The following is a 12524-nucleotide window of genomic DNA, read 5'->3' on the forward strand; positions in this document are numbered from 1 at the left end:
CAAAACCATCTCTCTAGCCATTGTTTCACTCGAGTGCACACAGGCTCTATGGCGAGTATCTTTAAAGCGAGAGTAAGAGCTGGAAGTCCACTATGGAAGGATCTCTTTACTTGCCCCTTGGGGCTGCTATTCCAAGAACACAAAGGAGGAGCCGGGTTCCCCAGCAGTTTTACTTGAGAGCAGCTGGGGGCAACCCCCCACCCCCACCCCTACCCCGGAGAGCCGAGGCTGGCCCTGGGTACCGCTGGCTGGGCTCCCTTCCCCCTCGGCCGCCCAGGGGACAGGCCGTGGCCCCTCCCGCTGGAGAACAAACGGGACATTCAGCCGCCGCCCGCGGCTGCCAGGGCGCGTCCCCCGAGGAAATTAGGCGTGGAGTCGGCCCCGATCGCCTTCAAAAGCCGCCCTCCCGCGGGCCGCGGCGCACTCTGTACCTGGCTGCGGGCGCCGGGCGGGATGCCGCAGTGAGCTGCCGGCCATGGGGGGCGCGAGCGCCTGCATCCCTCTCTGCCTGCTTCTGGCCACCGCGCAGCTGGCCCGGCCACAGACGCCAGAGAGGTAACGCCCCCACCCCCCCGCCCTCCCTTCCCGGTGCCCGGGACCCCGCACCGCGCCACCGCGGGCTGCCATGCTCCCCGAGCGCTGGCCCTATGGCTCCTAGGCCACCACGTGGCGCGGCTCGCCCTCCCTTGCCTTGCCTTGCCTTGCCTTGCCTTGCCTTGCCTTGCCTTGCCTTGCCTTGCCTTGCCTTGCCTCTCAGCGGTTTGGGCGCCCGCATAGGGAACACTAACGCTCGAATGTGCGCCCCTCTCCGCCCCGCACTTTTCCTCCCAGCCTTGGCCAATCTAAGGCTAACCTGGGGAGCCGCTCTTTTAAGTGACTCCTCACTAACAACCTAGTGTCTGGGCAGAGAGGCACCTACAGGATGGCTAACTCCCGCATCACTTCCAGCCGCATCTGCCTTCCGTTTTCCCGGGGCGCGAAGAAGGGCGTGCTGAGACACCCAAGTTTTCCAAAAAGGGGAAAAAACAAGGCCTGTCTCTAAATCTGGAGACAAACTTAATCTTTACCATGTCCTTTAAACCATGCAGCTCTCCCAGAGTGGCTCTCAACACTTACTCTCTCCCGTTAAATCACTCAGTTTTTATACGACTTTTGGAGTGGGATATTTTACTATAGATGCACATACATGACCTGACTCAATGATGAACTTAGGCGAGTGGGTTATCCGGGTATAATTTAAATATTCTAAGAGATGGCAAGCTTTCGGATCTCTCCTCTGGCGCAAGATTTTGTTAAACAACATTAACTCGTTCATATCAGCACACATGCCGTTTTGGAATTAACATTAGATGGCTAGACTGCGGACCAATGTAAACGTTCTCTCCTCTTTTTATTTTCGCAGACCTGTTTTCACATGTGGCGGCATTCTTACCGGAGAGTCTGGATTTATTGGCAGTGAAGGTTTTCCTGGAATGTACCCTCCAAATAGCAAATGTACTTGGAAAATCACAGTAAGCATTTATTTTAAAGGTGTTCTTCTGGACGTGGGTACTGGAAACAGTGCACACTGATGCCATTTGCCTCTGGTGTCAGGATTTGGGTCAGTGGCAGATGCCGGAAAACGTGAAATGCTGGATTTACTTCAGCTATCTGGGAGGTTTATTAAGAGACCTGGTGGTGTCCTGCAATAGCGATTAGAAAGGGCTCAAGATAATGGTAGAAGGAAGAAATCCTTCAAGCACAAGTTTCTGACAACTGGAACCTGAGTTGACTGAGTCATTTTGGATTCCTGATTGAGGCTGTTTCTAGTTAGAGGTCTGTTGTAAACACCATTGAAAGTTAGATGCTGTTCATGCCCACACAAATCCCTTGTGGGAAATAAAAGATCAAAGCAGTTTTGACTACTTCATACTCAGGAGACAAAGAACAACAGTTACCACCAGTGCTGCCACTTAGTGCCCCTTTTTAGGGAGCGCCACTAAAGGCCATCTAAGAATGGAGGATGCTAGTTATGAGGGCTTAATAAGATGCCCACGGTGCTCAGTGTGGGCTGTATCAGCCCTAGTCAAGGCAGGAAACCAGACACAGACACAATTAATGAAAATAAAAGTTGTATGAATCATGCTTTCCGGTCACTTCTGCTGTAACTTTTGTTGCTGTCTTCATTTTCTTGTTGCTCCTGGGAAGTTATTTGGTAATCAAAAGTGTTCACTTCTTCAGTTATGATTCATTGTACATATGTATTTTCTGTTGCTATAGACTGAACCCAGAGCCCCATGCATATTAGATAAGTGCTCTACCACTGAGTTACATACCCAGCCCCAGATCATGTTTGAAGGACTGTGTACCAGGCACTTACCTGTGCCAGGTAACTAACAAGCGTCTCAGTGAATCTGCAGAATCACTTTGATCATTATATTCTCTACTTTATGGATAGGAAAGTTGAGGCCAAGCGAATCAGTTGGAGACATTGGTTTGATTAAGCCCAACTTTACCTGTACTGAAGACTTGAGTTTGACAGGCAGATTTGAGATAAGGACCCCTCCATAATATAAAATGTGGCATTTTTGTGTGCCTGGATGCCCTCTTGTAAAATTTCAGTGAATGAATACAGAATTTCATTCTATTATTGTAGCACATGGAGCTAGGGGAGAACAAGTTCCAGAAATAGCTTTGAAATACCAATGCTAATAAAAGTGAAATAAGGCTGGGGAACGAATGTAAAGAGACTTGTTTTTTTATTATAATTGTGGTTTAGTTGTGACTCAGTGGCAAGGTCAAGATGATCCAAGAGGCAGGCATCATGTGCCTAGCAAGTCAAAGGCCATGGTTGGTTGTATGTTGGAGGATTTAGCAGTCACGTTGCTGTTGCTGTGCCATCAGACTAGGGAGGGTGTGTCCATTGGGAGGGGTTTCTGGACCAGGGAGAGAGCTTTGCCTCGGAGGAAGCGCTGTTGCCAAAAACAAGGAAAAAACAGGCATAGGGGTGTGGTGGTGGAGTGAGTGTGGAGTGTTAAGTGGTGGGGTGGAGAACGGGTTTAATTGCCTTAATAATTCAAGAAGGCTAGTGTGGCTGGGACCGAATGAACTAAGACCATTGTCTGGAGAGGACACTAAAGCCGGAGGATCATAATGGATCTGAAGCCAACCAAAAGCCTGAGTAGAGAGTCTTGGACTCGAAGAGATTGGGAGGGCAAAGATGAAGAAATATGTCATCTTCTGCCTTCTGGTGTTTCCTAGGCAGATGTAAATGCAGTCAGGATGCTGTGGCGCCAGCTGAGAGGCCCATGTGTCCTTTGTGGCTTCTGTCCTAGGCAGGGGTATTCTCTGCTGGGACTTTACCCAAGGCAGTCTAGAGAGACTTTCTCAAAGCCAGTTGTATTAGACAGGGTTCCCGAAAGGAATGAAACCAATAATGTGTGTCCGTGTGTGTGTGTGTGTGTGTGTGTGTGTGTGTGTGTGTGCATGTGTTAAAATCAACTAAGCCAGACACCTTAGCAGTCTTCAGTCTGGCACTGAAAACCTGGACGCTCCCTGGAGATCAGCTGAAGTACATTCCCAGCCTCTAGTCTAGGATTTTAAATTTTAATAGCAACTTCTTGGATGACAACGCTGTTCAACACATTGTCTTCTCTGATTATTTAAATTAATCAACTTTCATTTCCTAATCATATAGCCACCTTTCAAGTGCTTAATGACTCTGTGTGTGTGTATGTGTGTGTGCGTGTGTATGTATGTGTGTGTGTGTGTGTGTCTGTCTCTCTGTCTGCGTCCTTTGGACAGTTTTAGAGAATTTTAGGGATTAGTTTTACCTGTGTAAAGACAGATGGAAGTGCTCCTGACTACTTAGTTGTACTCCTGCCCTGTCAATGGGGAAGCTGATACTAGGCCACCATAGCTGATGACTTAATCCTGTTGAGTCACCCTTATCATTCTGTCAACTTGTGGTGGCCTTAGTTGACTAGGTCTTAGTAGTTAATTCAACCGAGCACATTCTTTAAAAATGCATGGCTAGACATTAAATCAGAGGATGTGAGAGTTAGGAAACAGTTCAGTATTAGGTAAACCATGATGAGACTGAGTGTTTCTTAACTTCCCATAAGGTTAAGAGGAAGTTAACCACACAAACGACTGCATTAGATAACGTAGTCCTTACGTCTGCGGTAAGGGACAAGACTGAGTATGATTCAACAACTAAGGTCCTTTGAAAAGTGGAAATCAATCTTCCAAAGCCGATTTGAAATAATGAGACTGGGGTGTGGCCTACCTCTTCCCTCGCCATTGAAGCATGAGGGCTGTGCGCCAAGCCCCAGCAGCAAAACTTGAAACTCCAGACCTTGGCACACTACCACCACACTTGGTTACAGTACTCCTTTGAGACAACGTGCAGGCGATGGAGGGAGGCATCTGAGATCCTCAAAGGAAGCGGTAGTGTAGCAATAAAATCTATCAGCAGGATCTCGGCCAGTGTGGTGAACTCAGTGCTTCACTAGCATGTTGGCCAGAGCCCTTTACAGCATCCCCCTAGGCGAGCCTAGATGATGTCAGAAGTGATGTGAGCAGGAGATGAGTCTGAGGTGCGGGCCTGGATCTGAGTGGCCTCTGAGATAAAGCCCACCCGACTCCCTGTAGTTCTAGCTGTTCAGTAGCCCTGGCATCCACATCACCAGCCCACTAATAGCTTCAGGATAATTTCAGTGCAAACCTGGACCCACTGATGCATTATTCCTTGAGATTTTCAGCTTACTTGTTCATTTTATAACTCCCATGGTGGAATTAAAGATAGAACCTGGTGATTATTAAAAACAATTTCTCTCTTTTCTAGAAAAGTTGGCTGTAAAAATGGCTCCCTCAGAGTTTGACTTGAGGAATAATTGGTGTGGGTGGCCAGGAAGAACGGCTGAGACATTGCATATAGAAACTATAAATTACAGGAAACTTGAAGCCCAGAGCCTTCTGGGAAATCGTGAAGGTATATAGGAATAGCGTTTAAAATTAGTTGCTGAACTTAAAATCCAGCAGAGAATTTAGAATGTGGAAGGGAGATGATGTTATAGAGATAACAATGGGTTTATAATTGCTTCATTTATAGAAAAAAAAGTTTGAAGAGTACTGAAATCAGCCAGTTACTGAGATTTTAAATATTAATTTCAGCATAAATCTGAGTTGGGAATAAAACCAAGCAATTTACTTATGTTTCTTCTGCAGAGAGAACCTCGGCTGCCTAGCCAATTCATGCCCTGCTGTTTATCAGCTACTGTTTTATTCTACCCTGCTAACGTTAAATATGCTTACTACACAACTCACGCTGCTAAAGATGTTAATGTGTAGCTCTCAGCAGGCCTTCACATATATTGAACCACTTTATCTCATTTGCATTTAAGTCTCCGAGCTGGGTGAGGCAGTCATTAGTATACCCCTTTCACAGGTCCAGGAATTGCTATCTCAAGAACTTGGGTTACATTTTAGCTGGGTGTGGTTGCTAACATCTGTAATCCCAGAGATGCACTCACGCGCATGTGTGTGTGTGTGTGTGTGTGTGTGTGTGTGTGTGCACCAAACTAAACAGAACTTGCATTTTGCCTAATACCATGAAAAGACATGCTGTATTACTGGCTCAGTAATACAATTACCTGTGCACGTACTTAGCTCTTATCTAAGCATTCACCACAATTCACTGAGTCCCTTGTATAGGTAGGTGCCCCATTGCGCTGCCCTTTGGGTATAGGGTCAAGCCATGGATTCCATCCTCAGAGAGTTGGATCTGGTAGGAAGGAGAGAAGAGACTTGGTGATAGGAGTGTTTAGTAATCGTTTTGTTGCTCACACTTAATTAACTTTATGTATTGCAAATTTTGAAGAGTTCTTTGTAAGGTTTTGAATTCACAGGTTTATCTTATATGTGCCTCCGTTGTTTCCATAAATGAATAATAATGAGCCCTAGAGAGATATTTCTGTACCATTGCTTTGAGGGTAATCTTGTGACTTATGTATGTTAAAGTCATCATACTGAATCTACCCTTCTAGAAGCCTGATTAAATTTAAGTGGCATTCAAAAATCTGCTTAAAGAATTTATAAATTAAAGCAGGCTTGGGGTTTGTGTCTTCTAAACGACCTTTATATGGTTAATGAGAAGAAAATTGGCAGTGATAGCCGTGAGGTTGAATATGTTTGAAATATATAGCGATGCTCTAGAAGATCAGTGGTAGGTATATAATTTGAGAAAACAAATCATTAATTTAGGCAGGAACTCAGCATTTAAGTCAGTTAATTATACCTAAGGGTAAGGAAAGGGTTCTAAAATTACTTAACTATTATTTGTCTGGAATAGCCTTAGCAGGGTAGATAGAATGGAAGTTTGGCCTTAACCACATATTTCCTGGCTTTTGACTGGACATAGGATTTAACATTATATGGAGACTTAAGTTCTAATTTTAATATTTTTAATGAATATATGCATTTCTCTTATAGGAACCTGAACAGTAATCATTTAGCCACCTGAATAATAATTTTACCCAATGCTAAAGTTAATATGGTTTACAACAAAAGAAAGTATAGATGTGGGTAATTAGTAGAACATATTTACATCTTCATTCAAGCTTGAGAGCCATATGACTGGGCTGAGGACATTGCAATTATTACTTGTCTTGCTTTTTTATTTTTATTTATTTTTACTTTTATTCTTTAATCTTTTTTTTTTTTTTACAGTTCAGACTCTGTCCCCCTCCCAGTCCACCCTCCGACTGTTCCATATCCCATACCCTCCTCCCCTCCCTCCAAGAGGATATCACCAGGAGGATGTCTCTCGAGGCATAGGTGCATCTTCTCTGACTGAGTCCAGACCGGGCTTTTAAACCGATAGTTTGTAATTCGGAAAGTTTACACCTATAACAGCAGATAAATTCCTCCTGCTAGGGTTCAATCATTAGGACACTAGAAGTACAAAGCTTTCCTGTCGCCTCCAGTTCTTTTGGGAAGGACAAATATAAATCTTAAATAAATAAGCAAGTGGGTAGCCCTTTGCCACTGGGGCCCCAGTCTACTTTTTCTAAATTTGTTTAGTTTTCTGCCTGCTTTTGAGGGCTTCTGTTGCCTCTTTTAATTTTGTTTTTCTTTCCTCTTTCACATGGAAATTAAGTATGTTTTTGTTGATTGAAACACGATGTTTTATAAATACACTTATTTATTCTGCCTGTATTTTTAGGGCTGTTTTCAATCTGATGCCTTTAGAAAGGCTTAAAGAACAGACGGGGGGGAGGGGGGGACATGGAAATGAAGTCTTCATGTTTTTCTTTTCTGACAAAAATTCTTTGATAACAACATTGCCAATGGAGAAGGCATTTAATAAAGGTAAACATGCAGGAAGGATTTTTAAAAATGTATTATTAGCAGGACTGAGAGATTTACTTTCAATATCCCTTGCTTGTGATCAGTTCAATTGATGACGTGAACCCAGTGGCAAATTTGAATCGGTCTATGACGACTTTGCAAATTCCTTAAAAGCTATCAGTGGAAGAGAGTGGGCTCCTTTGTTTCGTCCTGTTTGCCATAGATGAGTGCAACCTCAGGGGCTTTACAGCTCCTTAAGTCCTTTCCAAACAGTTCCTTCCATGTCCTTAGAGTTGGGTGTGCGCTTGCCGATGGCTGCTGAGTCGTGTTCGTCACACAGAAAGATGTATGCATGTGGATTGCTGTCCCCTGAGCCCGAGGAACACCCTAGGAAAGTGTCCATTGCCCTCACTCATGCACACCTCAACAGTAAAATTACGCTGGTGACTATCTTTGAATTTCTTACTCTAGGAACTTGAGGAAAAAAAAAAACCCAAGTGTTTTCTTCAGATATATTATTCATTAGCTCATGAGATGTAAATCTTGGACAACCAGTGTAGACATCCCGAATAAGTAGGAAACTTAGAGCAGTGTAGAGTCAGAATTGAGGCTTCCTAAAAGCGTAAGTCCTGCCACTAAATATCACCCTTCTTTCCCCACCAAGCCCTAGGCTCCCTGCCTCAGAAGTTCACTCCTGAACACTGTGCATGACCAAATAGAGTTTTCCAAATGCCAAGGGCGAGAGAGACCAGTTCATCCAAGATAAGCTATGACCAGAGCAGACTAGAAGAGGAACTGCATAGAGAAGCCTGTGACTGCTTTACTGTTAGGTGGCCCCAGAAATGATAGGGTTTGACTGCTAGACACAGACTTGCTAAAATCTCTGGGCTACCGCTGACCTCCTCTGAAGGAATCCTAATTCATTAATTCACCAAAATTTCTCAGGATGTGCCCATCCGGTGCTGACCTGACTGAAGCCAGAAACTGTAATGATGGTTGAGAAATCACACCCCTGAATAGAAGCAGGGAGAGGCATAGAGAACAGGGATCAAAATGGTGGGTTGTTTGTGTTGCATTCCTTGGAGCCTAGAAGAATAAGCACTGGAAAGTCCTATTGACGCGAGTTTTAATCCCTGTTTACACATTCGCTAGGTTTGTGGTGGAGTTCCTGAAGCTGGCACCTTGGTTGATGTGAGGGCTGAAGTGGGTATTAGATAGAAGGCCCCTTGGCACAGTGCTAGAGGTGATGTTGATCTTTTGAAACCACTTCTCTGGGCCAGTAAAAAGGAATAAAAGTGTGGTGTTTGTGTAGAACTTGCCCGCAAGCCAACTGGTTTCAGCTACATGCTAATCCCTTGGGGCATGGCGGAGTCCCATGGGAAACTGCTCACTGTGTCCTTTCTTCATTTAAAATACGATCTTTCATAAGATTTCACCCACAGAAGGGCCTCCAAGCCTCCCTTCCCAGCCAGCTCCCACCCCAGCATCAACCAAAGGTTCCTCGTGACTCCGAAATTGGGTATTTAGAAACAGAGAAAGGACTGCCAGTGAAACCCGTGAGATACGGCTGAGCTCCTTGGAAAGACACTTGCCTGTCATGGGCAAGGTCCTGGGTTCTGCCCTAGGACTGCATTAAAGACAGTGCAAGTGCATTTCTGCCTTTACCGATGAAGACTTTCTCATTCTTTGGCATTCCAAATCCCCAAACAAGCAACTAACCAGCTAAAACCATCATCCAGGGGTTCCCAATGAAGACACGTCATGACCTAGTTGTCTGAGATGTAGTTTCTGGACCAAACTGAGGTCCATATCCAGCCCTACACTTGGAGTCTCCAAAGATGGCCTCTGGTTGCCATGCCTCCTAGTTTCCCAGTGTCCCCCAGGAGTGAGCAGAAGAGACTTGTGGGAGTAGCCCAGGGCAGAAGAGGTCTTGGCTTGTGCCTAAGTTCTTTGTCTATTTTTCCTTCCCCCTCTCCTCCCCCCTTCCTTCCCTTCCTCTTCTCTTCCTTTTCCTTCCTCCCTTCCTTTCCTTTTCTCTGTTCTCCATGCCGGGTATCAAACCAAGAGTCACTGACTACACCCCCAGTCCCTCCTTGGTTTTTAAAAATGTGCATTCTAGAACCCAGGGCATGGTAGGTTCTAGACCATGCCTATAGTCTCAGCACTTAGGAGGCTGGGACAGTAGGATGGTGAAATTTAGGATAACCTAGGCTATATAGTAAATTTGGGGTCAACCTGAGCTATCTAATAAGACCTTCTCTCTCAAAAAAAAATTTCAAGTGCATTTTGGGTCTGAGGAGATGGTTTATTCTGTAAAACATTAGCCTGCAAAGCAGGAGAACCTGAGTGCAGATATTCATCACTCAAGTTAAAATAAAAATCCTTTGTGTAATCCTGTTTAATCCCATCACAGGGTGTGTAGAGACAGGAGGCCCCTTGGAGCTCACTGGCCAATCAGCCCAGCCTACTCAGTGAGCTCCAGGTTCAGTGAAAGATGAAGGAAGATACGTGGATGTTGGCCTCACTTCCATACATGTATACACCTGTATACATACATGCTCCCCCACATACATGTGCATTTGCATGTGCACGGGCACGCGCGCGCGCGCGCGCGCACACACACACACACACACACATATGCACCCCAGGTAACCTAAGATACTTTGTAAGGTACATCATTCTGTGAGGACGTCCGTAGAGAGATGGTCAGGCAGCACCCCAGCAGTGATCTTCAAAGCTAATTTCTCAGACCCGGCTTTGAGGAGACTGAAGTGTTTTCTGCCAGCTTGCAATAATGAAGGAGAGAACTCAAGCGGGATCCATCCATCTGAGGCCATTGAATCCATGGGATCACAACAGGAGAGCCCATTGTTTTAAGCTATTAGGCTTTGAGGAATTCTGTTATGAGCCCTGGATTCCCTAAACAATTATGTCCCAGCTGTATGACCTTGGTCTTGCTGGTTATCCTCTTTGTTCCTGGGTTGCCTTATCTGTACATGTGAATTGTTTTATTCCCGCATAAAGCTATGTGGGGTGTTATATTATTGCATGGATAGCATTGAATTCAGTGTCTAGGGAGCTAGAGAGATGGCTCAGCAGTTAAGAGCACTGGTTGCTCCTCCATAGAATCTCGGTTTGATTCCCAGCACCTACCTGGTGGCTCACAACTGGCTGTAACTCCAGTCCAAGGGGGATCTGACACACTCTGCTGACCCCCACCAGCCCCAAGCACACACATGACACACAAGACATACATGCAGACAAAACACCCACACACATCAAATAAAAAGTTTAAAAAGCGCAAGCACCCAGTGCATAGTAAACACTAAAGAAAAATTTTTTTCCATGAACCATATACTGAACATTTACTGTAAGTCAGGCTCTGTTGCATTCTGGGATATTATAGGGAAGGTCCCTGCCTTGGTAGTCCTTGCCTAGAAACAGGTAGGGATCAGGTGAAGACACGTGCTGTGTGAAGACAACATGCAGGACATGGAATGAGGTTTGTGAACCCAGCTGAAATGGGGTCGATGATCTGGTGACATCTAAGCCGAAACTTGGATGTCACAGAACATCTTTCCACTTACAGTCCTCAAGAAGCTTGTGAGGTAACCACTGCTCCAAGTGCAGATAATTGAGTTTGTGGTGGTAACCCCTCTCTGAGTCTCTGTTCACAGCAGCTACAGCAAGCCCTCAGGACATCTGTAAACCAACACGCCTTGCTTGGGGTTAAGGTTACTGTCCCAGAGCATGCAGGGAGATTCTTACAGCACTACCTGATCACAGTCTGTCCTCTTTGTCTGCTTACTAATCTGTATCCCCTGCCTGACTGAGAGTAGGAAAGCAAGTTGAACAACAATCAGAAAGGAAAGAAGAGAGGGGGGGGGAAGAGAGAGAGAGAGAGAGAGAGAGAGAGAGAGAGAGAGAGAGAGAGAGAAGGGAAGAAGGGAAGGGGGAAAGAAAGGAGGGAAGGAGGAAGGAAGGAAGGAAGGAAGGGAGGGAGGGAGGGAGGGAGGGAGGGAGGGAGGGAAGAAGGAAGGAAAGGAGAAGGTAGGTAGGTTGGGAGACTCAACCAATAAACTACAGGTATAAGTCTCAGCACAGAAACAGCATGAAAAACCAGGACAACCTGTCTCCTCTGTAAGTTAAGAATCCCATCATGAGCTGGGGAGATGGCTCAGGGGTTAAAAGCACTGACTGTTTTTCCAGAGTTCAATTCCCAGCAACCACATGATAGCTCACAACCATCTGTAATGAGATCCCATGTCCTCTTCTGAATTGTCTAAAGACAGCTACAGTGTACCCATATAAATAAATCTTTTAAAAAAAAAAAAGAATTCCATCATAATGGTGCCTACTAAAAATGACCTAGGAGAACTAACAATGAATTCAAGAGTATCACTGTAAGTAAGTTCAGACAACTCAAAGAAGACATGACTGTACTCCAAGGGAGCAAAACCAAAGAGATAAATGAAATGAGGAAGTCAATCCAAGATGTGAAAATGGAACTCAACAAAGAGATGGAGTTGCAGAAGAAAACCTAAACTGAAATGATGCTGGAAAGGAAAAATAAATCAATAAGCCAATGAACACTCAGTGGAAAGCCTTACTGACAAAATGGATCTTAAAAAGTAGGTGAAATTCTAGATGCATCCAACCTACCAAAGTTAAATCAGAGTTGTCTTAGAGTTTCATTGCTGTGAAGAGACACCATGACCATGGCAACTCTTATAAAAGACAACATTTAACTGGAGCTGGCTTACAGGTTCAGAGGTTTAGTCCATTATCATCATGGAGGGAGGCATGGCAACCTGCAGGCAGACATGGTGCTGGACAGGCCAAGAATTCTATATCTTGATCTATAAAGGCAGCAGGGAGAGACGACTTTTTTTTTTTCACTCTGGAACTAACTTGGTTTGCAAGTATTTTATTGAGGTTTTTTTTTTTTGGGGGGGGGGGAAGGCTATGTTTATCAGGGACATTGGCCTATACCTTATCTATCTTTTTTTTTGGTTTTGGTATCAGGGTAATACTGACTTCATATAAAGAATTTAGACATGTTCTTGCCTTTTTCTATTTTATAGAATGACTTGAGGATTATTGGTGTTAGTTCTTTGCTGGTCTGGTATTATCCTGGGCAGAATCCATCTTGTCCTTGGCTTGTTTTAACTCAGAGATCTTTTTTTTTTTTTTTT

The 12524-nt window shown here is 44.7% G+C and overlaps 1 protein-coding gene across 1 annotated transcript in view; it reads left to right on the forward strand.

Annotated features, from left to right (window-relative positions):
- Positions 1–222: 222 nt before the first annotated feature.
- Pcolce2 (procollagen C-endopeptidase enhancer 2) overlaps positions 223–12524 on the forward strand; it is a 57134-nt gene continuing 44832 nt past the window's right edge. Inside the window, exons 1-2 of the mRNA XM_031345078.1 lie at positions 223–555; positions 1403–1511. Of these exons, the coding sequence (XP_031200938.1) occupies positions 476–555; positions 1403–1511 (189 nt within the window). The 5' untranslated portion in view covers positions 223–475. The remainder of the gene's footprint in view (positions 556–1402; positions 1512–12524) is intronic.

This window comes from Mastomys coucha, unplaced genomic scaffold (genome assembly GCF_008632895.1).
Source record: "Mastomys coucha isolate ucsf_1 unplaced genomic scaffold, UCSF_Mcou_1 pScaffold23, whole genome shotgun sequence".
NCBI lineage: Eukaryota > Metazoa > Chordata > Mammalia > Rodentia > Muridae > Mastomys > Mastomys coucha.